Raw genomic sequence first — 26,010 nt, 5'->3', positions numbered from 1 at the left:
AACAGTGACACATCCGGCTTGTTTGGCAAACATTCTGGAGAGGGAAATTAACTGTTGCGAGCAACAATGTGAAAGCTGTGCAACCAACCTCCCATTGAGAGAAAGGGGAGAGGGGGGTTTGAGAGGGAATTCAAAACAGGGACTGCGTAAAGTAAGGGGTAGTGGTTAGATGGTTCCTTCCACGACCATGATGAAAATTGCTGAAACGTTTTCATGATGTTCGACCGACTCTCCCAGTACACTCATGTTTGGTGCAGGTGTATTACTGTATAGGACCAGACTCATTTTACACTCAACAGTTTCAACAGGACTGCACTCCTCCAAACTTAGGTGACGTTCCATCAGCGGGGAGAACCCTGAGACGACCCAAACTGGAGCAATAAAGGGGACAAACAAGGACACGCAGGTACTGTGGGTGAAAACGGGCTGCTTTCTAGGGGTTCCACAGCCAATGGTTTTGGGAAGTGTTATTAGTGGGACGGTAAAATGCAGGCGGTTGACCGAGGAAGCTCTCTGAGGACGGTGCACACAGCTGTTTCAGACCAACTACCGCCAATTATTTTCTTTTTTCTCTTTTTTGTGGGGAGGGAAAGGAGGAATGGCGTGCCTAAACACCTCCTCAGGCATGCAAAACAAGAGGAGGGGCTGTGGGAGGGAGAGAGGGGGGGGGAGACGAGGTGACAATGAGGCTGCTTCTTTACAACCTCCCCTCACTTATGGTCCTGTTTACTCCTGAATTACTGCAGTGGGGCCTCATTGGAAATGTGCAGTCCAGACGACTCCTGATAAATGCAGTGTCTGGATTCTGGCAGCACAAACAAAGCGTGACCCACTCTTCCATTCTCACGCGTAAAGGTCCATCTTTCTTACTTGCATCAGTGCAGTGAGATTACTTCAGCGTTACGCCGTGCTATGAAGGCCTCTACGGGAACGGTTGGAGCCAAAACTGCCTGCTAGAGGAAACTTGTGAATACCAGGAGACAATTTGCTAATGAATTGCACACTGGATGTATCACGGCTCCGCTTTGGGGGAGCATGACTGCCTGCATGTCTACACATCCTCGCTGGAACAGACCAAACCTCGAGATTTATAAAGCAAAGCGACGTGAAGGCTCTCGCAGACTACACGTCTGGTTGTTGGGGGGTACGGCGAGGCGAGAGGAAAGGAATAGACGCCGTGGAATCAAGAGGACATTAGTGCGAGGATTACAAACCACATCCGGAAGACTAGACTGAGCTTATGTTGACATTTAAGCTTTCGCCCTCGCTCCATCTGCTTTTAATTTCTCTTCACTCACTGTGAGCGGCCTCATTGTTGCCAAGAGGCAGAAGTGTGCTTTACCCTATTCAGCTGATGTTGAATCCTATGGGCCACACCTGGATCTAATCTCCAAATTGGGAGCAGGGAGGGCTGCTGTTGAGGGAGGAGGGGGCACAGGGAGCAGGTCTACCGGGCACTGTGGTGAAAAGGGGACTCAGAGGATGAGAGCAGGGAGTTTGGAGGTGCAGGTGTCAAGCGGTGTCAGCGGCGGTGCTTGCATTCGTTAAGAGGGTCGGGCATCCAGCTTGAACACATCCATCCCCGGGGAACGTGAGCTCATCTAAAATCCCAACCTTCTTCAAGAGAAGAAAACACCGGCCCGACCTTATTGACAGGCTGACAGGGCTTTGTATTTGGTTGAGGCCGAATGCTGCAATCATTTACAATGTAAAAAGTTATGTAGTGTTTCCACACCAAGGTGTAAAAAATAACAAAAACCTAATGCATTTTACTCCTTTTAATGAAAACCCAAGATGATGGGGGAATATGATCCTCTCTGGAATAACCGTAAAGCCATTTTTATTTTTCTTTACAGCTTTGGTTGCCAATGATTTTTTACTTTTCATGGCTCACTAATGAAAATCCCAGACAGCAGACTCCCATGTGGGCTGTCCTTATGAGATGATTTCTAGAAATATAGACTTTTAATGTGCATCAAATTGGAGGGGTGAATCCACTGGGTGTATTTGTAAGTGCTGAAGTAACCAACCTGCTGGGCCAATGAGAAGAGGTCCTGATGCAGCGCTAGCACCGCTCTGTAAAAAGCGCCATCGTGCGTGTCTCTCGGGATCATACACGTGTACTCCTCCATGCTGTCCCAGTGCCCTGCAGAGACAAAAGTCAAGTTGCCAAAAAAAGCACCAAACAGATTGAAGGTGGGAGTTTCTAATTAAGACTATAAAAAGAAATGACGTGGCTGGCTAGAATATAAACAATTTCAACCTCAACATTTTGCTTCCAAGCGACACAAACAAAAGACGGTGTCAGTCTTCAAAGGCACAGATCCGCTGGTTGGGTTTCGTTTCGAGGTTTATGATTGATTTCAAAAAAGTCAGAGCCAGACCACAGACCTCTGAGCAAGCTTCTGCAGCGCGGCCCCTGGCTTTCTGCACCATATGATACTTCAATGTTATGACTGGATACCATTCCCATCCGGTTATGTGAGGGGGTAATCGGCTGGAGCCGATCCTGTTTTCAATTGTTATTCTACCAAATATTTTACACAGTAAGTGGATATGTGACAGGAAGTGGTTACCTAGACCCCATGCGGCGGCAGCAGCCATACGGGCCATCTTGGCCTGGGTTTCCTCGCTCACCAGCGTCCATTCCTCGCAGCACTGCTGGTGCAATTGCCCCCTGAAAAATATTTAGCACCAAACTTCAGATAGTAGAAAAAGAGCAGATCCAGTGATGAAAGTCATTTCACCTTTCATCAGGTTCAGTTGCAAAAACTCAGTCTTTTGAAACATGTCTACAGGTTATATCTTAATCCTCAAATAAAGAGGGCTTATAAAGTTCCATGTCGTGACGATTTATAAATACATGCACTTGCTGCCAAGCATGATCAGGAGATAAGGCTTTTCTTTTACATCTGCAATGAATTCATCCTTTATTTGTTCTTAAAGATGAACATCTCAAAATCAGTGTAGCGTCCAAGAAGAATCTAATAAAAACCAAGTGTCCCAGAAAACAGATGGATGCTCCAGTGAGGGTCACATGCATCCAACCACAACAGGAATCAATTCCTCATTAACAACAATCAGTGCGGACTTGTCCAGGAGGAGATCAAGCCCGCCGCATGTCTGTCACAGGCAGGATGCTGGAGCGGGCTTAGGTGAGGGACAAAGAGTGAGGGAGGCTCCAACGGAGACGACGAGAGAGGCCAGTTTGGAGGAGGGTGAGTGAGGTGAAGCCGTTCTCCAGCTGCCTGGCTATCGTGTGACACGAAAGCACAGAGAGCTGCGGCACGCTGGCCGTGCGTTTGTCCACGGCGGATAAACAGGGAGTCCAGCGGAAGGAAGAGCCTGAGTTTTCATTTCCCTCGGTGGACCATTATTCACGTCTCTGGAATTTCATAGCAAAGGTTGCTAGCCTCAGACCTAGAAGGTGATTTTGATTCAGCTACATTTAATGCCCCTTTACTAGTTGCCATTAATCCACCTGGATTGTGGGGAGGGGTTACACTTAAGCCTGGTCCGACCTCTTCTCAGGACTCTCCCTCGCTCTTGTGTGGGTCTCCTTGTACCTGCCTCAACAGGGTAAACATTCGGTTTTCATGGCACGAGTTAACGATGACTCAGCTCCTTAAAGAGTTCCAGTAAGCCATGACAGTGAGACAGCACCAGGGAACAGGCTCACCTAAAAGGAATGGTTATCATTAGCATGTCATCGTTGGTCATTACCTGCAGCATATCTCCAGGGAACACAACTAGTGCCAACTACACAGAATCGGCATCCTGGTACTTGGCAGTATATTCTTGCCAAAATCTACTAGGCACAACAACAGATAAGACAAGACTATCATCAGTGGGGCTTATTTCTGGTCAAAGACTGTTTAAAGTCAAAAGTTTAAACCCATTTTCTCATTCAACTCAATGAGAAAGTGTGTCCAAACTTCTAACTTGGACTGTATATAGGGTGGTCAAAAGGTGTCTTCAACAGACACACAGGAAGACAAAACGCAAAAACATTTGCGTGCTTGAGCTTGAGGGCCAATTAGCAGCATTTTGTCAGATTTCAAACAGCTCTTGTGAGCATTAACAGAAGAGACGAGCAAAGAACCAAAATACATACGCCAAATTATTGGACATTATAGGCTTAGAGAGGCTTCAAAACTGCCTAATACTTAACTAATGTTTCGAGTTCAACTGCCAAAAATACTTTTAAAATCCCTCTCGCCGATTTAGGATTATCACAGAGAGCACTCGCACTATATCCTCTTCCCTTAAGAGGGAACAATGTGTTCTCTTGAGTCTGATCTCCTCTGACTAAATGACCCAGTCAACTGCTACTTCGTCCTCCCGCCTTACCCCATCCACACGCAGACATACACAGAGGCTCTGTTCAGCTGAATCATCGTCTTGTAAAATGACTCAATCATATTCTTGTGAAATGCCTCATAGTGTATGCAACAATGGCCCATGGAGCCAGGTTATATAAGCAAATTAACATCTGCTTAACGTCACAGGCTCAGCGACAATCCACATATTTGGATCCCCTCGGCCATCTTGTGACTTTCTTTTTCCCTTAAAAAATGCTGTTCAAAGGTGGGCGGCCGTTATGGACTTGAGCCACAGCGGTTGGGTGGTTTCATTGCGTTGCTGCTGGAGGCCTGCTCATGCATTTCCCGGTAAAATCACGGACCTTTCCCTCTCTATGTCCGAGCACTCATCAAAGGCCATAATGTCAGCACTCGCTAGGGATTAAGCTGCCAACGAAGAGCTTACAGCAAGTATGCTACCTCAGATACCGTTCTCATTTAATGGGAGCCAAGGTTAAAAACTGAAGAAACTTGTATAATTAAAAAAAACTCACAGCAGCATGATTTTGAAAATTAACTTGTGGTAATTTGAATAGTCATTAGCAAACATTAGCTGTGATTATAGAGAGAAATACGTGTCAATGAACCTGAGACCTGTGGACCATGAGAGCACCGATGTGAGTCCCTACATACCATTCTCCCAGCGCCTCTAAGCAGCGCATTCTGCCCAGGATGAGCTCTGGATCCTCTTTGTTCATGTCAATCTTCTTGTCATAAGCGACCAGTGCGTCCTCCCAATCGTGTAGCTTCTCATACCAGGTAGCTTGGATTTCCTAGTAGATCAAAACAAAAAGGAACATATTATGCACGTTTGTGATCCAGAACATTTGACACTACCGTAGAATTGTGGGTTCAGCGAAGGGTTTTGCAGCGACCCTCTTTTTCCGTTCAGTCTGGCTAAGTCATCCAGACTTTGATTATAATACTGCATTACGGATTAGCGATTGCCATTTTGACCAATCGGTTCTGAAGCTGTTGCACCTCACGTTGAAGTGACTTCTAGGGATCAATTTCCTCTGGTAGTTTACGTACAGCTGTGTCTACTAAAGTGTATTAAGCTAAAATAAATATATAAGATTATCATTTAGACACGTTTCTTTCCTCAAAAACTCCTGAGTAACTTATATACAAAAGGTTGAAATCCGTAATTGGTTATTATACTTAGTGTGTTTGTATCGCAGGAACCACTGGGGGAGGTACAAAGTAGTATTGATTAGTTTGCAAGAAATACACAGTAGAGTCACATAATGTGCTCCTTACAGATGACCTCTGATCTGCGCAGCTTTTAGCACATGCTGCACATTATGAAGGGTGTTCTGGGGCCATGCGTCGCCAATGGCCCTCATCCCCATGTGTGTATTTGGGAAAGGATATCCCGGGAAGAAGTGCACAAGAGGAAAACATAATACAAGTACCAGTATGAACATATTTAGTCTGAAAATATACATGCAAAAATGAGTAGGTGAAAGGTTTTTTTTTTAAGAGGCTCTCTGCATTAGTTGGTCTACGGTTACCAATCTAACGGTATGATTGAAACGAGAAAAAGGCGAGATTTCTTTGTTCCAGTGTATGAATCCAACTGTAGTTTTATATTTTTATATTGGAGGCAAAAACCTGATAGACATGGAAAAAAAAACGCTCACCAGTTCACCAAAATGCTTCATGGCATACTCCAGAACCCCAGATGCTGCTTCTGGCTGCTGTAGCTTGTTGTTGATGCTGTGAGACGTGACAAAGGCATAGACGAGCTGTTAGAGCAATTTTGAAGAGAATAATTGCAACACTTACACATGGGGGCGTCTCTGGTTTAATCGGTGCATAGATGCAGGTGCCATTGTACAGAATGATTTCCAGGATTTCCACATTGTTGTGCGTGATTACACAGGTGGGTAATCAAGTAGATGTCACATGTCCAACTGTACAGACACCCTCTACGGCCCGGTATGTGATGTAATTGCCGTGCACTGAACTCTGCGTCGTCACCCCCACCCACCGTTGAACCTGGTGGTTTTCCTTTTCCAGATGAACCGTGCAGGGGCCAACCAACCAGCAGGACTCAGTGGTGCAGACACAGGTAACGGTCACTGGCATAAAGCTACACAGTTTCTACAAGCTACAGTTTCCCCCTGGGGAGAGAGGGAGGTGTGTCCCTGAACCATCAGTGTGCCTTCAAGGACGGCCATCTACGCAGCAATTTTGGAACAAATGTTTCCCCTTTTCAGCAAGGTGTTTATTGTGAAAACAAAAATGCACCTTTTGACATGTGACAAGCTCGTTCGACAAACGATGTGTTATCTGTCCGGACACACACAATTCCCGTTTGCACACTGACCGGCAACGCCACCGCATCTGGAAACACTTGCAGGAACCCACAGTCTATTATATTTCCCTAACTGCAAAACCCTTATGCAGCCACGGCCAATACATCTGTAAAATGTAGCGTTTGAAGAGAGACTGGTATGCAGTGGAGTTCCTGAGGACAGGGGGGGAAAGTTGATGAAGGAGACTTGAGTATACATGTCAGAAACCTGGTTCGACATAGGGGAAGAAATGTCATGCAATGGCGCAGCCAGTTGTCTCGCCAAAGCTCGTGCCGACGTGTGAAATAACCCTGAAAAAATAGTCTATAGATCTGACCACTGGACCGCTTGCTGACTTCAAGCTGTTGGTCATTTGCCAATATACGTCCCGGCAAAGACTTAATGCAGCGACCCCTCCTCATGCGGATAGAGTTGCCTGATTGACAGTGTGCGGACACCGATAGCAGCGCTGTTTGTACTTTTAAAATTTAAAATTGGAAGACAACTGAACGGAATTAATCTTCCTAAAACTCCATTCAATCTAATCTTGCAGTTTATAAATCACAAAATATTTAATAATAGGTTTAAAAAAATAAACAGATACAGAATTAGAAAGTAACTCTTAGTTAGCCTGTTACTCCAAGCCAAGAAGGAGTTGAGCTATGAACCCAGTCAATCCCAGTCGGTTTTTTTGGGTCAGCATTCCCTTCTTAAACGTAAATTAGATTTGTCAAACTAAATCTCACTTGGCCATCTTTAATGAGACGGTGGCTCCCATCGCATCCCGCTCAGAAGGATGAGCCAAGAGAGGTGGGGGGGCCCACCACGTTACAGATTTGGTTTGGCCTCACTGCGTCCCCCGCTCTCAATCCCATGATTCCCAGTAACAGGAAGGGCTTTGTCATGTCACCCATGTGGAGTAGCTTCAATGATGTACGTCACAGAAATGTGCTGTGACAATAGAGAAGCTCTACATGGCGTAAGCCTCTTTTTTTTAATTGAGAGGTTGAATGAGCGTGCCACGTGGAATGGGCTCCAGCAGCTCAGAAGCGCTCATCTTTAAGCCTTATTCAGCTCTTATTACTGCACCACCGAGCCGCTCGACATGAAACAGAGCTTAAAGTTATCGGGCCGGTAACGAAAAAGCTTGGATGAAGTGAAACAAAATTGACCTGAAAAAAAAAGTAGAAAAGCTACAACAAGATCTTAAGAAACAATATACAAGTTCTAACATCTGTCACAAAGTACACCAAACAGATACCCTTCATATGTTTTGGTCTTGCGTGACAAGTGATTTGTCAAAAGAAACTGTAAACAGATGACAGGGCGGGGCCTCCAGGACCTGACAGGTACAAATCAGGTAGACAGAATGCGATTACATAACGACGTGAGGTCCACTCAGTAAATAAAGCATGCCACGAGTGCCAAGAAACTTTTTCGGCAACTAATCAATTAACTCTCCCGCAGACTTCAATAAACACAACTACTCTGTTGTGTGTGTGAAGAACACTGACAGCATCACACAGGTATGCCGTGCATACAATTGCACCAGCAAATTACTACCTGTTGTCAAATTATCAAGTCGGCACTAGTGAACAAAGCACTGCCCCCCCCTCCCCCCTCCCTCCTCCTCCTCCTCCTCCTCCCTAGCACAAGCTGCCGAGGTATGCTGAAGCTGCCCAGATGTGGCTTCATCCGAGGAGACGGATCAGAATAAGGACTCTTCTCTGCTGCGGACCCTGGAGATTTCATTGTCCCTCAGCAGAAGCCATCTGGCCGCCAGCTCCGCGCCCACGGAGCCTAAACACAACCAGACGCCGAGGCTCACGTAATGTCCTCCGTCACACTGTTAGCAAGCAGGAAAGCTCCTGGTGAAGGCTCCCTGTCTCTCGCTCTCGTGCAGAGCCACTAGTTGCACTTCCAAACCGAATGAGGCAAGATCCTTGATACCAGTTCATAAAGGCCCACCAGACGCTACAATGTGAACAAAACAGCCTGAGGATGAATCAAATATCGTATTCGTATGTATGCGGACCCCGCGCCTACATTTGGCCAAGAACAGTAAGTCTTTCAGCTTGCTTTATGGCCGCAATTTTTAAATATTTATTGCCCTCTATATTAAAAAAAACAGAGCACTGGCTCGTTGCTTTTCAAACTGTTTTTCTTTCTCCTCAGGTCAATCAACTTACAGACTCGTACCTTGTACTTTGGCTTTTTGAGCTATAAAACATTTACAGCAAAGGCATATTTTTGGGGGCATATTTTAATCCACAGATGTTGACTGAATCTTTCCGATGGGTAGAGGCAAGCCGTTTAACCTTTAACGCAGAGAGAAACAAATCAGCCACAGTCTCACTCAAGTGGCTCGTAAGTGAAACCCAAATGATTTATCACACTGCAAACTCTAAAAGCAGCATGTGTGCGTTAGATCCGGATGAATACAATGCATTTAGCCGGGGTTACATTGGCTCAGAATGCACCAGTGGGGAGGAAAAATGTATATTTTCTTTTTTATGTTAAACTCTTAAAAAAGAATCCCCTCTACTCCTTTAAAATAATTCAGAAATTCAAGAATCTTGACTTCTAAAAGGTACCACGGCTTCTTGGTTGAGATCTTTGAGGAAATTGTATTTTTGTCGGAAAATGGAGCCTCACTACTGGACCTAATCTAACCTAATCAGGAAGAGATCCACTTGATCCTGACTGATTTATGGGCCCTCTGCTTGCCAGGCGCTGACTCCATTCTTAGTGAACACAATCATTTCACAAAGGGATTGGCGGTCCGAACACAGTTCAAGTAAAAGCCGAATCCACCTCCATTGAATTGATTCACTTTGGTTCTTTCTGCCTTTACGGCTGTAAACATTTGTGAATTCTCACACAAACTGAAACGATGGCTTTTAAAGGTATTCGATGGAAGTACATGGATTCCCCACTGTAGAAAGGCATACCAAAACTACAGGTTTATAATACGATGAAAGTTTGCAAACATTGAGGTACTGCATTGACAAAGCGTACGCAGACAAAAATACTTTGCCAGAAGTTAACAGCATGAAAGATGAAAAAGTCATGATGGGAAATCACAAACGTAGACCACATGTGACTTTGGAAAAGCTGTGCGTGAGAACAAAGTTGATGAAATTGCAATATGGGAAGCTATAGTTGAGTCAGGAAATAAGTTTCTTTATTCACTTTACAAGAGAGGAAAAACTGCCAATACGCACTAATAAATATTTGGTTCACGGTTTGATTTTGTGAAAAGCTTCCCAGAGGCGTTTTGGACACGTCGAGTAGGCAGAGTCCTTACATGGGACCCAGGCACTGGCAGGTCCTTCACGCCACTGAGCCCCCACGTTTAACTTTTCATTGGGAGCGGGGGGGTGCAACCACGCAGTAAGCAATGAACCCAACCGTCTAGCACCTTGGAAGGTATGGGGGGGGGGGGGGGGGGGTTCTTTCCACTGCACAGTTCTGAAGATGAACTTTCACTACACCGTTCAAACCCTTCCCAAGGCAGTTGGGCACGAGGAGGTACATGTTGAGAAATGAAAAACGGAATAAACATCCAATCTGCGATGACCTCATGTTTACGAGAACACATCGGGAGCACTGGACCAACTCGGCGAACCTGTTGTTATTTCACGGAACAATTTTTTTATTCAGCTAACAGGTGGTAGAAGAATGAAAAGTGAATCCGAAAAATACCAAACAAAGAGCAGCAATAAATAAATAGAATAAATGAATCGGTCACACTTGAATCCTGCATCCTCGCTGATGTTGCAGCTTTATGAGTTGGAGGCATTTGGCATTTTTAAGTTAAAGATGGAATCCCTCTATCAAGTAAACAATGCTTACGTAGTGTCTGAACTAAAGGGGCAATGACAAACCTGCAAAATTGGTGGTTTTTATATCCAATAATATTAACACAGCCTAATCCTATGGAAACGGTCTTGAAGAGACCCTCTTGTGTTGAATCGCAGTGACAAATGTAGCTTGAGCTAGCCTTGTTTGCCTGATGTGTCTAGAAATAAACCAACAATCCCACTCACCCAAGGGCAATTAATAGGCCCAAAAGATTCCTATTTATTCAGCTGGATTGATTTACCAAAATGACAGGGATTTTACAACCCTTTTCAAACCTATCAAAATGCTTTACCTAAGGCAAATCAATGTAAACATTTTGAGGAGAAATAAATAAATAACAAATCATTTAGGTCAAAAGAGAAAACGGTAGTGGACAAACCAACAAATGTTGAGTATTAAAACTTCCAACCATTGGTACAAATTTGGTTATCTAATCAATACAGGTGATAGATGTGGATAGCCTTCATCATACCATCATTAAACTGCTTGCAGCCCATATATAGAGAGTGTTGATAAAGATGATCAATATTTCATTCAAATCTCCTAACAGACCACATAGTATCTACCCTGAACGCAACAGAAATCTTGCCGGATGGCCCGCGCACATCTGCTGTGGAAATAATGAGCGACATGTTGTCATCGTCGAAGGCGGAGTTCGACCTCTGTGGGACTTCCGAAGCAGCCGTACAACACTGCATGAGATAAGCGAGGAGGCATAGGAAGGGGTTACCTCAGCCGCTTCCATCCACATTGCCCTGGGATCTGTTTGGCTAAATGAGGGTTGAACCCGTCTCTGACACCATCTCACTTTGTCTGTCACTTCTCCGAGAAAGTGGAGACAGGAAGGTGGTTGTTTCCCAGCTGAGCATGGGGAAACGCTTAGTGTCCCTCCACTTGGAACGACTTCTTCGAAACGACCAAAATCAGATTTCTCAGTGAGGCTTAGTAATTTGGAATGAAACAAATAATGAAAAAATTAGAAAAAAGAATATAAGTCAATTGCACTACGGCATCATTTCAAAACTTGTTTTTTGTCTTGCTTTTCTGCGTTTCCTTTTCCTTGAGGAAGTAAGACGTGTTAGGGGCCATGGAGGAAACCATTGGACCCGTGTTTACAGCCCGCGATCACCAGGGCAGGATGGGTCTCCTGGGCTCCTCAGCTTCAGGTCAAGAGACCCCCCACCAAGCTACCTCATTGGAGTGCTGCTGTACGTTTAGGAAAGACTCGTTCATTATCCAGACATATTGACTGCATATTCTGTGAAAGGAAAGATGCCACATGTTTGACACATTTATTTTGTCTTTGTTCTGTTAGAATTTAATGGTGGCAGAATTGATTTGTCAACAACAGGGTTGTGTGCGGTTGTTTCATTTAAACAAAAGGATTACTTTGGAGTCACAAAGCAGCAGAATACCAACAAGTTTTTCTATTTACCGCTTATATACTTCTACTTGGTCCATTGCTTTTTAATCCCATTCAAAGTAACAGTTTTCTCAAAACTAATCCCTTTAATTCATGCAAGTACGCCGGAGATCTCGCTCATACCAACAAAGCTAAAACACTCCATGTTTAGCCCCAAAACAAAGGAACCCCTGTGTGGATACACACCTGCTTCTGGTTTTGTGGTACAACAACCCTTTTTACATCGCAGTGTCACGAAACGTCTGAGTGAAGAAGTGGCCCCTGGCACAAAGCTGTTCAACTGGTCTCCAGTGTGGCGGTCAGCCTGACCAGCTTAAGCCAGCTGGTAGCCATCACCAGCTTAAGCCACCGGGCCTCTGCACGCTCTGCCAGCGCGATGCCCCGGTGGATATCGTCTCCTTCATTATGGGAGGGTTCATTTCTCCCCTTAGACGTGACCGGGTTAACTGAGTTGCAGATGACTATCCCTTGGATTATTTCCATGGCAAGTGTCTCAATTTAAGATGATATCAAGTCCATGGTAATTTTATAAAGGCTTGAGGGGGGTGGTCAGGCATGTTATTTCTATTTCAATTCAAACTGAATAATTAAATTAGACTAAATAACCACGAATACAAAATCAGTGACCGAATCTGGGTTCAAGACTTATTTAAAAAGCACCGCAAAGACATACGATGCATTCAATTGTACGACTCAAACCGAGGCTCTTGTGTGCAGACAGAGCTGACAGGTGGAAGAGTTTACTTTTGATTTATATTGTGTAATTCAAAGTTTTGAGATAGAAGCGCTGGAATCCACCAGCTCCCGCTCTTTCCTGTAATTAAACCCATGAGCGCTCCGCTGACAGCTCGATCTCTGATGTCACTGTTTGAGTGCAAAAAGTTTTTCCAGTGTATTTCTGATCTCATTAAAATAAAAAAAATAACCTGTTTTGTCAGCCCGCTCAAAGATAGATGGCGGCTGCAATTAGCGCCTCGTCTCGTCGGCTAAAGGAATAAAATCTGTTCCATGAAACGCGCTGGCTTCAAGAGGAAGTCAAATAGAGAAGAAGGGGGCTTCGGTTCAAATTTAGCAAATACCTCTAATGTTAAGAGGAGCCGTGCATTCATCACACACAGCCTGGTGAGACATAGTTAGAGGCTGAATGCAGTTTAAGGAAGCCGTTTTGAAGGAGGAAACCGTACGATGCTAAACACATAAAGCATCTGAATGACAGAGTCCAGGCCCAGAGGAAAGTGGAGCCGCTGGGATGCATAGCTGGAGAGTGAGATGTGACTCACAGAGCAGTTACAGCGAGGAGAAGATCCCGGTGGGCAAATTATCCACCTTTTGTCCAAAGGGGAACGGCCCGTCAATGACTTAAGGTCAACGGGCACTACGCACCATCAAAGGTTTCATTAATAACATTACTCCTGTAGTTAGAAACATATGAACAATTGAGTACTAAAACTATTCAGATAGGAGCTTGGGGAGACATGATTAAGAAAAGATTTCTTGAAAAGAACAGGACCAGTAACCTTTCTGCTGTGGCTTTGTTTGTAGCAGAGTTGGAACTAGCGACTATTGTAACTCAATTATATTTATCATGACTTAATTATCTTTCCCTCTGGTAGACATTAACTTAAGGATGCAACGGAAAGGTAAGACCAGGAGAAGACTTTGCGGTGAGGGAATTTACCCTGCAATCATGCCATTTGTTTGCGGTTAGGTTCTTATGACGGAGTCATACACATTGGCTGGCCGTAATGTGATGGAGAGCTGTTGTCGTGTTTTTGAAAAATGTAGGTAATCTACAGGAGGATCGTGTTTAGGATCCATCCAGGGAGAAGAATTGGTCTGGCAATTAAACACATTGCCGCAAACTAAACATGAAGGCTATTATGTTTGTACGAAGACAACAAATGACTTATTACTCCCACATGCGTCTTACAAATCAAACAAATACAGGAAACTAAAAGCAAATGTCAATATACGAAAAAAGGACTAAATGGAAAATTGCAAAGCTGTGACTAGTTTTAAAAAGTGGCCAGCAAAATTTGAGGAGACCAAATTCTCAGAAAAATAAAGAGTTGTACACATCCAAACGTTGAGCATCAAAGGAATAACAGACCATGTCACGGTTATGTAATATTTTGGGAATTTGCGCTCCAAACCACATTTTCCATGACACAAACATGATGCTGAGCAGAACAATCACAAGTCTACATTTGTTTGCCCGAACAATTGAGTGAAAGCCAGGGTCACCTGCAGAACACTTGGCAGGAAAGACACAAAAAGCTTGACGTTTAAAAAAAAAAAGAGTGAGCATCATATCATTCATGCGCACTGGGGTTTGAGGTCTCTCAAGCCTCAATTGTTGGGGTTTCACACCTATAGTTCAACCTGTTCTTTTCCCCCGTCTGTGAATGTGCAAACACCCTGCCTTTTCCAGACACTCCATTAGTGTCCACAAAGTTCAAGTAAACACGGACAAGAATGTCCCGGTCCCGCCATGTCTCAGTTACTATTACGCACAAGTCCCTGTATTTACAGCATACCGTGGCACCTCATCATGGCAGTTCATCTACGGCGCATGGCAGTGATCCCGCGTAGTCGAGTACCATAAAAATCAAACACGATCCGTGTGTCGATGTCTCATACACCCCCGCCCCCCTCTGGCCTAATCTCCCAAGGCATCTCCTTGGCAGCGCTGGCAGCTCGGATGAGATGAAAATTCCAGAGAATGGAGATTCACACAAACGCTCTCTGATGTCCAACTTTGCGATGGTGTTTTATTCACTCCACAGCCAGTGATTGGCATGTTCGAAAATTTCGACATTTCGAAAACGTCCCCATCGCACCAAACAAAACGGGCCATTTTTAGCGGCGGATTGTGTGTCCTGCTCAGAACCACGGAAGCGGTAAAAGGCTGCTGGTGCATGGGATTAGTAATTAGTAAATGTAACCGGCTACCTACCAATGTACAAGGCTCCTTTGTAAGCTGTTCAGGCGGGTGACCCGGCCCACTGCAATGGGTCAACGCGGTTCTGCTGAAAAATCATCTATTTTACGTGCAAAAGGTGACAAAACATTTCCGCTCAATGATCACCATCAGCACAACTTCAAAACCAATAAAATTATTCTGAAATACTACAAAGAATTCAAATGTATTTACTCATATATCTAGCATCTGAAGAGTTTTTTAAACTCCCTTGAATAAACTAAAAGGTTAAACACAATTATTATTTAAAGGTCTGTTAATATTTTCGGCTCTGGTTGCTTAAAAAAAGAGGGAATATTAATGTGACTTTTGGTCCAACTAGAGTGTTCCCTTTCCACTGCTTCCCGTATTGCTATTAAATCATTTTTAAATAGATTCCGTGGTGGTAAAGCAACATGACAACCAGTGCCTGTGCTGTCTGTGCTATAACACAGAGAAGAAAAAACACAAGCAGCCTTCTGTTGTTCTTCAAAGCCACATGGGGTATCACCTCATTCTGTTGTTCCCCCAGTGGGTAACAGTATACCATTTTAGCCACTTACAAAAAAAGAATGCATTTTCCGCCTTTACACAGGTAGACGGCATACTCAGACGTCACTTGTCCTCTCCAGAACAAATACTTTCCGCCTAATGTAAACTGCATTTTGCCTTAATTTTACCTTGACTGTTTCGCTAAGCTTTTCTCCTTGTATCAACATCCTTTTGAAATCTGATGCTGAAAGGCTTTGCGGAAAAAACAAGCTCGCTTCAACAACGGCCAAAAGGGTGTAGCATCAGTCGAACACCTAAAATTAAAGAGTGCTTGGTGACGTCACTCACCTCTTGGCACGTGAAGACCCGAGTTAATGAAGAAAATGTTGGCCTCGGGGATGTAATAAAAATCCCTCATTAACAAGGTCATTAGAGTGTGAAGAATGAAATTACGAACAACTGTTGAAAGGCCTCAGACGGGTATTGAACTTCTGAAGCAATTTATGTGTGCCGCTAAAAATACCTTAAAAGTCAAAGCATTTAACGGTTTGCTTTTCCACATTGCGGGTGACTGACACAGTAGCCCATGTGTTGTTTCCTCTCCTCTGTGCAGGGCCCCTTCGGGCAGAGGCAAAAACGCCGCCCAATAAACCCTCAACACCTGACGGACAGAGGAGGAAACATGTTCAAAACCTCTGTGGAATGAGTGAAAGTAGGAGGAGGAGGAGGGGCACAAGGGGTAAAGGGGTGGGTGGGGAAGGCCCTCCGCCCTGAAGGTTGGAGAGGGTCAACGCGGTGCACCGGGAGAGAAGGGGGCGGGACCCCTGGTGCAAAATATTTAAGATGTTCAGTCGGAGGAGGGCTTCACTGAGGGAAATAAGACAGCCCTGGCTGAGCAGTTGCTTTAAAGAGGAGCTCCACCTCAACCGCTGGGCCACAGCTCTTCGTCCGCTTGATATTCCCACCGAAGGGACCGGGCGCCTCTACTCACAGACCCACCTGTGAAAAATTCACAACTCCTGCCACAGCAAGCCGACGGGATGGCAAAGGTGAACGCGTGCGTGTTGGCTCTGGGGGTCACGCTGCTCCTGTTGGCGGAGGCGTGGGCACAGAACCCCAAGAAGAGGCTGACGCCTCCGAAGACCCCCAAGGCGCAGTGCTGCGACGACGTGCGCTCCCTCAAGGTGCAGGTGGCCAACCTGACCAGCATCCTCGGGGAGATGAGCCGCAAGCAGGAGACGGACTTGATGAGCGTTGTGAGGCAAATAATGGATCTGGACAAGCAGAACCGGCAGCAGGAAGCCCGGGTGACGGAGGCAGAGAGCAAGTACTCGGAGATCAACAACCGGGTGGAGATCATGCAGCTGCAGACCCTGCAGTCCGCCACCCAGACTTCGTCAGGTGAGCATCTGCGCGTTGGGGAAGCCTATAGCTCAGGAGACAGTGAAGGGCCAGAGTTCTTTGGGCGCTCGGTTGCTGTAGTGACATAACTCCAGAAAATAAAAAAGGTGTGTGAAGTGGAGCCCAACAGATTTAATTATGACTGAACTTAAAGTGTGCCGTCCGTCCATCAAATGACATGTCAATCACCTGCATAACGTTGGCGTATTTTTGTTGAGGAGTCGGGGAGCTCATTCTAAATTAGGCAGACTAACTCGAGCACAGCTGAGAAAAAAGCCTTCATTTCAGGGGATTGGGGGTACCGGAAACACTATACATTTATTTAACTGTATTTAGCCTCATCCACGGCCTGGAGAGGAGTCTCAGGGCAGGGAGGCAGATTGCGGTGCACCCGACAGCAGGCTAAAGCATTCATTCATCGCCCGTGGAGTCCTGTCTGCGCCGCCGTCAGTACAGGGCTCGCATCAAAGCAAAAATCATCTGCGACATCCAGCTCCACCTTCGACACACCACTAATCAGCGCTGGCTGCCGCGGAGAAGTTAACCAGGCATGACGTCGTTTATTATTTCAATACCCTCAACACTGTGGTCGAGCAGGGCCACGTTTAGGTCACTGGCAAGGGGAACACAGAGGCCTTTTTCTTAAAGGCTGGAGTAAATTAGAGACAGGGGGGCAGAACAGGAAGGGGAGTCAGATTAGAAGTGGAAGGTTTCCATCTCTTTTTCAGTCACACAGACTTTTTTTAAAGAATTGGACGGGTTGCTTTGTAGTAATCTCACGGCCCCATTTATGGCCTCGCCATGCTGTGGCAGAGAAGAGTGAGAGAGAAGAACCGTGCTAAAATCAACGCCACGACTCCACTCTACTTTGCTTTTAGTGGGGGTAGAGGTCACATTTTCATCTGCCCAATCACTCAGACATCCATAGAGCCCGTTAGAATTTATGACTCGCTGCATATGGTTTCATCATTGTTCATTTTATTCCTCTCCAGACGCCATTTATGACTGTGCATCCCTGTACAGTAAGAGCTACCGAATCTCTGGCGAGTACAAACTGCCGAAGGACGATTTCCTGGGGACCCCTGAGCTGAGCGTAAGTCCCACCTCAGAGCCGCGTGTAGGGCAACGCCGACCGTGAGGCATCTGCATTCTATTAGCGTCTGATATATGCTTTCAGGTCTTCTGCGATATGGAGACAAATGGAGGCGGCTGGACTCTGATCCAACGGCGCAAAGTCGGCCTCACATCATTCAACCGGGACTGGAAGCACTACAAAAATGGATTTGGATCCATCCGGGGAGACTTCTGGCTCGGCAACGATCACATCTTCCGCTTAACCAGGCAGCCCAGTATGCTCCGGATTGAGATGGAGGTAGGTGTTTGAAAACAGGGCACAAGCTTAGCCAATTTAGGAGCGCCACTAGGCTCTAGAATCGAGTCGTTTACGGGTTTCTTCCCAAACCAGGACTGGCAGGGAGAGACGCGCTACGCTCAGTATGGCTTTTTCACCCTGGGCAACGAGCTGAACAGCTACAAGCTCTTCCTCGCCAACTACAGTGGGAACGCCGGGGACTCTCTGCGCTACCACAACAACACCAACTTCAGCACCGTCAACAAGGACAACGACAAGTGCGTGGATGACTGCGCCTCCCTGCGCAAAGGTAAATGACGAGAGACAACCCATACAATGGGTTTCACGCAAGAGCTTACGGGTTTCTCTCCGATTTACAAAAAAGTCGAATTGTTTTTTTCCTCCGTCTCCCTCCAGGTGGTTACTGGTACAACTGCTGCACTGACTCAAACTTAAATGGCGTTTTCTACCGCTACGGTCAGCACGTAACCAAGAACTCCGATGGGATCACTTGGTACGGCTGGCACGGCTCCAACTACTCCCTCAAAAAAGTGGAGATGAAGGTCCGGCCGGTGGATTTTCAACCATGAGTGCTTCAGCTGTGATGACACGCACGAATGCTGAGCGATCTCACCGAGTGCCCACGCCTGCTAAAGGAACCAAAATGTAGTTTGTGATGGTCCGAGTACGTTTCAGTCAGATAAGTGTGTATGTTTGTCGCCACGTTTGATTGTAAATTGTAGTTAATTTTGTGTATTTATCAGTCAAAATATTCAATTGTTCTAATGCTTTGATAGATGCTCTTTTACCACTGTCCCGTAAGGGTGACTGCATTTGATTCCTTCTCTCGTTTGTCTTGAAAGCACTAGGATGTTTTTTTTTTTAGTTAACACAAGTAACACATCGCAGCAAGAATCCATCCAGAGTAGTCTGGTTCAGGTACAGATCATTAAGGACTCGTAGGCACGAATAAAACTGAGAGTTCTTTGTGAGTTGCTGGAATGGGATGAACCACCAAAGGCATGTCCTATGCATTAATCTGCCTTTTATTGTAAAACCCATTGATGATGGAAGTGTGTAGTTTGTAAAATGTGTACAGCTCTGTAATTATGTTTTATGTGATAGAAAATAAACATATTTTTTAAACGAAACCTGGTGCATAATCCGTCTCATACAAATAGTCCGTCATTGATCTCAGCAAAGGTTCAAATGTGGCAACTTCTAACAGCAAAACAAAGTCCCGAGTGCATTCATGTCCAGTATTAGCAACATATTTGCCTTGAGCCACCGACCTCTGACCCTTTGACCGTCTACTGACATGTTGACCAAAGGTCCCCAGACGCCCAATGCAGAAATGAAGACCACACACATTGTATTCTGCCACATAGTGAAGAGCCTCTCGGGTTTACTGCCTTAAAAAACAGTAACGCCTTCTTGCTACACTTTGAAACGACCAAGAATTCCTCAGGGCACTCACATACCTACAGCGGCCTACACAGGCTCCGTGGTAGGCTTAGGAGAATTCTCCTCCTTTAACAAGGTGACACAGTCGGGATGCACATCTAATTAAAGCTGTACATGTTTCTCTACCCTTAGAAGGAAATGAGCACAGGGGAAATGAAGGACACCCAAAGTGGGACCTTTGGACAATGACAAATTACCTGCTCTTTCTATTCCAGTGTTTAAAAGTATTTAAACCTGTGACCCCCGACAACAAGAGCAGACCTTGAACAGTGGTGGATGATGTAAAGGCCACACGATACACGCAGAAAACCAAGTGGCTGCAGATGGAAGCTATGCTCATTTTTCTTTTAAACTTTCAGTGAAAAGTTGCAGTTATTAAGATGTGTGTAAACAGAGGTGATCTAGACCCAAGCGATCGTGAGGAAAGGGTTTCTACTAAAGTTTATCCAATATATTGTAATGAGCTTAGTTAAAAACGAGTTAATGTGGTTACAGTATCTTACTGTACACTGTACACATCTTTACATGGAATTATATTTAATAACAGCAATCTTGTATATAAACTGCCTACCCCTGTCTACTAATACATTGAATGCAATCAAGCAGTTTGGTACAAAAACCGAATGCACAAAGGCCACTCTGAATGTTGCAGTCATCTATATATCGCTGAATAAACCACATATATACGGAACTTTCCATCTGTTAAGCACTTCCATAGAGCACATTATGGCGGCTAATTCATTATTAAAACATGGTTCAGATGCAAAGACGCCGACCTTCAGAAGCCACAGAACCACCCAAGTCACGTCTACTCTGTAAATGGAGGAGTCCCTGTACACACTGTTAAATGATCGTTCATGCCGCTTTCGCCCCATCATCACATTCTACCAGAGATTGTTCAATTTGTACAAAATCGGATGAAAAACAGAATCTCAAAAAAATGTTGAGACCCAGCAGGAAGCACAATGACAACTGCTCAATTAAAAATGTTCCTCGGGTTTTGAGGGATAAATTGGGAAAATGTGACCCGTTTTCTGGCCATCGCTGCAGAGCCTGCAAATATAGTTAGACCACAAGCTAATTTTTTGGATTTTCTTAAAATCCTTTTAACACATTAATCATACCACCTACAACTCATAAACTGTGTTCTATTATGAGTGTGACACCTCTGGAGATCAAATTCCCTTCATTATAACTGAAACTAACTGAATGTGACTGTCTATTTGCGAATTTAAAAAACAATCCCTGAAATAATCACTGACGAACACCGTGACTCATCAGGTACTGAAATAGCAGTGACGATGCCTCCCTCTCATCAAAAAGAGTGCATCAGTTATGAAAGTGCTTTTCTTCTCCTTTGCTTTCAATAAGGTGGCGACTCAGTAGAGCCAGCTTTGCACAGTGATTTTTGAACACCGGCCCTCTGGATCTTTTTATGAGAAGTCCTGGAGAGGTGAGAACCAGATGGGGATATTGAAAACACCAGAGTGCCGGCTCCCATCATTCATCATCATCAAGGCTCCTGAGAAATTGAAAACAGGCCCCTGAGAAACACCAGTCCAGACAGTCGTAGATGAAAAGGAGGCAAGTATCCAATTAGTTGCCTGGAAAACAGATTTGCCAAAGGCTTAGAAATAGAGAAGGATGAGAATAGAGGATCGAAAAGTTGACATAAGATAGCAAAGACTTATGGGAAGATATGTGCAATATCATTTCTTGTGTATTTAAAATTGACTTTTAGAGAACGGTTTGTTTGTCTTGACGCAATAACTTGCAGTATAATAACTGTTAATCACAGAAACACCTGCCAAACCTGCAAAGAATCTCTACGAGAGCAAAGAGACCACCCACTGACACCGAATTATGATATAATGTCAAAGTTAACAATTAAGTTAATTGTTAACTAGCAAAACTAACAGTAAGTTAGGCTGACCATTAAATGTACTAATTTGTCATTTGCCCTTTTAATGTAAAGAACAAATATACGCGTGCTGTTGTCACTCAAATTCTGTGACAAAGATTTGGAGAAGAAAGCTCATCTTCCCAAAGGCTTATCAAAGCCATGTTTTTTCCTCTCAAAGAGATCACTTACCTGATAAGGGACTCCAGAATGAGAGGAGAGGCCCCTTTCTGGAACTCCAGCTCTTTGTAGTGCAGAGCCTTGGCGTAGGCCCGACACTTGGCAGCTCTCTCGCCGAGCAGCACGATACCGTTATCATCTCTGAGGGGCAGAGGGCCCTGCAACGGAAAACAAATTAAATTAAAAATGAATGAACTCTGCTGCGCACCATTTGCATTTCTTAGGGTTTGCAGCAATCAATAGAAATGATTATTTAACTATAAACTATATATTAATGTAGACTATAACCCAATTCCTGGAATACGGTAGCTATACGAAGCAATGGAGTTCATGTGCAAAAGGTCATCTGGTAACCCAGAAAAAACACCTCACGGCCTTCTTTCACCCGCCGTGGAACTGAACAGTTTCTACTGCAGCCTCCCAGCAGGGGGTAAGCCTGCTGAAACAATATATTGTGACCCGGCCATGACAGTCTCTGTCCTCGACACAACTTCTTTGGTGCTAATTAGCTCAACATGTGCGGTCAAACAGAGGACTTGTAAAAGGATGGCTCTGCCCGCATCCCCCCCCAAGGTCTTTAAGTGTTATCTCGTCCCGTTTATATATACGTTTTATTACAACGACTGCAGCCAGAATGGTTCCCGCTCAGCTGACCACTTGTGACTTTTGAGTAGTTGCCAAGAAGGTGAATGTACTGCAGCTTTTGGCCAAGCTCAAACCTACAACAAACAACACCTACCAATGAAAACCACAGTTTTCACAGTCTGGCGCAGGTTTCCTGACTGTGGTGAACTGCAGCAATGTTGTCTGAGGGCAAACGAGGAGACTCTGTTCCTCTAGTGTTTTTTCATCGGTCTCCAGGCTTGCGGTCACATGCTCGGTACTGCGTCTGACGCAGCATTCACATTTTCCGGGAGTTTAGATGAATACACTCAACGCTACAACTCTGTGTTAAGATTCACTGATGACGAAAAGGCTCAAAGTTATCGCAGCCAAGCGAACCATCACCGTTGCTTCCACACACACACAACGTTGCACCGATGCAGTCGCTGAGTCATGGGTAGTATTCCTACCCTCGTGGATGTATGGTGGGCGGATTGACATTAAATTCAATGAGACAGAAAAAAATCCACTAGGTAAAATCAATACTTAAATTAAAGTTCAACTGAACATATAGGCCTAAAAGCACTCTAATGAAACCAGACGTTTACGGTTTCAATTAGCTGCTTTGAGTCGTTGCTAACCTTGTCACTGTGCTCCATGAACTCTGCCAGGTTGAGTAGAGTCTGCGTGACCTCCGCGATGTCCTGGGAGGTGAGGGCCAACTCGATGCTGCGGATGAGCTCGTCCTGCTGATCCTCACTCAGCTCGGACCAACAAGACAGAAAGGCAGCGTTGAACAGGTCCCTGTGGACCACAGAAACAGCAGACACACGTTTAACATATGATATTATGCAAGAACAGCCAATGCATAAGTAGCCAGATTAGCTTGCTTGCATTAGCATTGCATGATGTGTTTCTGCTTTTGCGGACCATCTTGGATCTGCAACGTAAAAAGGGCCGAGACAACGAAAAGAATGAGCGGCATCTCCGACCTGGCGAGAGGGATGTAGGTCTGGGCCAGAGACCAGCATGACCGCAGGGCTGGAGAGGACGACTCCTTGAGCAGGACCACGCTCAAGCGCCGCAGCCACTCAAGCCAATCATCTTTGGACACCTTCCTGGCAGCACCCCAAGCCTGTGAAGAGACAAAAATGCTCCATCTTAAGCATTCACTGGAGACGACGTGGGAGCAACAGCGTTTCCCCAGACCCGATGGTCACAGGTTGTGTGTGTGTGTGTGTGCGTGCGTGTGCGTGCGTGTGTGGGCCCGTCTGGCCAAGACGGACACATAAATCTTGTTTTGCTACTCGTGGTGCAGCGTTTTTCCAGAAGAGTGCCTCATTTGGCGATTTGATGGTGGTGTTGGAGAGCTCTGTTGATATCTAGTGACTGTGAAGGCACAGCACATGAATGACATCACTTCCATATTCATAGCAACATTGAGGAAATGACCCGAATGGGAGCATCTGCGTTCATTGTGTTCTTTCCTGGATCCATCACTGCTGGTCCGTATGTCATCACTACGAGTAAACATCTTGGTCACAGCGCCATTTCGTGTACACAACCACAATAGAGCCAAACAACCACAGCAGAGAACTAAACACTGGACTTTGTGTGTGTTACCCTCTGACCTTTTGAAGTGCTGTGGTGCTGACGTGAAGTTTCTTCATAGGCCCCGCCTCCACCGGCCCGCTGACCAGAGCATCGCCTTGGTTACCACGAAGCTGTCGATTTTGGAAGATTAGAGGGTCCTCTTCCTCCTCAGCCAGAGTATAGCCCTATAATATTGTAAAACACAAAAAACCACACACACACACACACACACACACACACACACACACACACACACAGAGAGAGAGAGAGAGAGACCACCCACAAAGAAACTGTTGATTCAAGCCTCAAAACACGTTATGTATTTCCTTGTGTTGTATCAATGTTTTTGGAAAGTCTGGATAAATGGTGTGGGGTACTCACCTTAACTATGCGACATATGAGTATGTCATAACGCTGGTGGTTGATCCTGTGCTTCAGCATCACTTTGTTCACCATGGGGATGAAGATTTGGTACTGATAAGGAGGGGGATAAGGAAGCAGAGTAAATAAAAGAGTACGTGTCATTTTTGTGGTTTAGTCTGGCTGCCTCTTTCCCAACACCCAAGACCAAATAGCTGAGAATCCTGCACTTGTCTTTAACCACCCGAGTCTCAGATCAAAAGCTTCCCCCCCTGCACATGCGCTGCTGCTGCTTCTGAGGTTAGGCCTGAAAACCATAGGAGGGTTTTATGGATAAGGGAGGGGATGGCTTGGGGGGGGTAAACATGACCTCATCCACCCTCGTAAACGCCAACCCCCCGCCGCCAAATGGTCAATGACATCAGCAGTCTGGCAGGAAGTACCGGTAATTAAGACTGGTGCGGGGGGGAGGGTTACGGGAACGGTGCTTGTGTGGAAGAGCAGCAGCGGGGAGGCTGGAAGTAGACTTTTGAAGAGTGGTCCATTTAAAGGTGAGCCTCGGGGGACAACGGTAGCTACCTTCTTTCCCAACTGGAATACTAGCGAGGACAGGGTGTCCATAGAGGTGCCGCGCAGTTCGGGGGTGCTGTCGAGCGTCCGGACAATCGGGTGGATTATGCGTGAGGCGTAGTCGGTGAAGTCCAGGGACTCCGTTAGCCGATCCAGCGTCTCCAAGGCAACCCTGAGCCACACGGAGGGAAAGCGGGTAAACACAAAACGCTCAGCTTCACTTTAACTATAGTGTGACAGAGACCTGACAATGTCAGTACTTCCTCCTGGCTAGTATACGCATAATTAAAACATTTTTACTTCAGTGCCACAAATACATGTCCAATCAAAATCAAGATTTAAGAGATGAAAGATGTGTGAGAGCCGCTGAGAGTGGATTTTTAAATCAGCACAGGGGCAGCCGGGCGGCGTACTGACTTGCGGGCCTGCAGGGGCACGTCGGAGGCATCGAACAGCTTGACGATGGGAGGCAGCAGCAAGTGCAGGTAGTCGTCCAGGTTGGCACCAAACAGCTGGATGGCGTTGAGCATCTGCAGAAGGGAGCACACGCTGAAACTGACGTCCGTCCCCGCGGCATCATACGCGACACAAATCTGCATATAGATCTGCAGAGTGAGGCTGCATCTGAGCAGAAAACGCCAATTTAACTAGCTTCGTTTTATTTATTTTTGTCTTAATTGTCTCAAACTGTTTTTTTTTCAAGTTATGCACGGGGACGCACTAGTCAGATCCTCATTACAGATCCACGTGTATTGAAAAAGTTTGTTTCAGATTGGAAAAATTTACCTTCGAATATCCAATTTTGCTTCATTATAAATGCTTTGATTTGCTGTCCTTGAACAGATGTTGTTATGTTGTCACTGTTTGTATATCTAGAGATAGATCATTGTTTGCTTAATTGTATCCATGTCTGTTTGTAATCTTTTCTCTCGTTGTCTCTCTCCCCCTTAGTGAATTGTTTAGTGCTCTGTTGATTGTTTTGTTTTGCCATTGTTGTGTTATCTGACGATGGATATTGTACGCTTGCTTTTGTGAGTTTTTAAACCAGATGAGACACGTTGAGGGGGTTCATCCTGATATCCTAAAATAAATCCGACACTTAACATGAGGTCATTTTAATAAGCTTTTTATCACAAATGGAATCTCCAAAGAAACGCAGATGTTGTTTAATTTGAGGAAGGTGCGAGAA

At 45.2% G+C, this 26,010-nt stretch overlaps 2 protein-coding genes across 2 annotated transcripts in view; one reads left to right on the top strand and one right to left on the bottom strand.

Annotated features, from left to right (window-relative positions):
• The window catches only part of mtor (mechanistic target of rapamycin kinase), a 69,688-nt gene that overhangs the window by 20,894 nt on the left and 22,784 nt on the right, over positions 1–26,010 (bottom strand). Inside the window, exons 22-32 of the mRNA XM_037478579.2 lie at positions 25,239–25,351; positions 24,831–24,993; positions 24,273–24,365; positions 23,930–24,076; positions 23,291–23,433; positions 22,940–23,102; positions 21,708–21,853; positions 6,005–6,080; positions 4,995–5,134; positions 2,577–2,677; positions 2,031–2,146 (exon numbers count right to left, since the gene is read on the bottom strand). Coding sequence (XP_037334476.2) covers positions 2,031–2,146; positions 2,577–2,677; positions 4,995–5,134; positions 6,005–6,080; positions 21,708–21,853; positions 22,940–23,102; positions 23,291–23,433; positions 23,930–24,076; positions 24,273–24,365; positions 24,831–24,993; positions 25,239–25,351 — 1,401 coding nt within the window. The remainder of the gene's footprint in view (positions 1–2,030; positions 2,147–2,576; positions 2,678–4,994; positions 5,135–6,004; positions 6,081–21,707; positions 21,854–22,939; positions 23,103–23,290; positions 23,434–23,929; positions 24,077–24,272; positions 24,366–24,830; positions 24,994–25,238; positions 25,352–26,010) is intronic.
• angptl7 (angiopoietin-like 7) lies at positions 16,240–19,302 on the top strand. Its single transcript, XM_037478580.2, has 5 exons — positions 16,240–16,800; positions 17,793–17,893; positions 17,978–18,172; positions 18,266–18,461; positions 18,569–19,302. Exons 1-5 carry the CDS (start codon positions 16,440–16,442, stop codon positions 18,739–18,741), a joined length of 1,026 nt encoding a protein of 341 aa, XP_037334477.1. The 5' UTR covers positions 16,240–16,439; the 3' UTR covers positions 18,742–19,302.

Source organism: Pungitius pungitius, chromosome 1, assembly GCF_949316345.1.
Source record: "Pungitius pungitius chromosome 1, fPunPun2.1, whole genome shotgun sequence".
Lineage (NCBI taxonomy): Eukaryota > Metazoa > Chordata > Actinopteri > Perciformes > Gasterosteidae > Pungitius > Pungitius pungitius.
This window is presented reverse-complemented; position numbering and strand designations above follow the sequence as displayed.

What these genes read in the sequence shown, in the direction of transcription:
- angptl7 (XM_037478580.2), top strand. Translation starts at nt 16,440, where the DNA reads ATGGCAAAGGTGAACGCGTGCGTGTTGGCTCTGGGGGTCACGCTGCTC. An exon ending in TGGGGACCCCTGAGCTGAGC is followed by an intron (nt 17,894 to 17,977) that starts GTAAGTCCCACC and finishes ATATGCTTTCAG; the next exon opens with GTCTTCTGCGATATGGAGAC. An exon ending in CTGCGCCTCCCTGCGCAAAG is followed by an intron (nt 18,462 to 18,568) that starts GTAAATGACGAG and finishes GTCTCCCTCCAG; the next exon opens with GTGGTTACTGGTACAACTGC.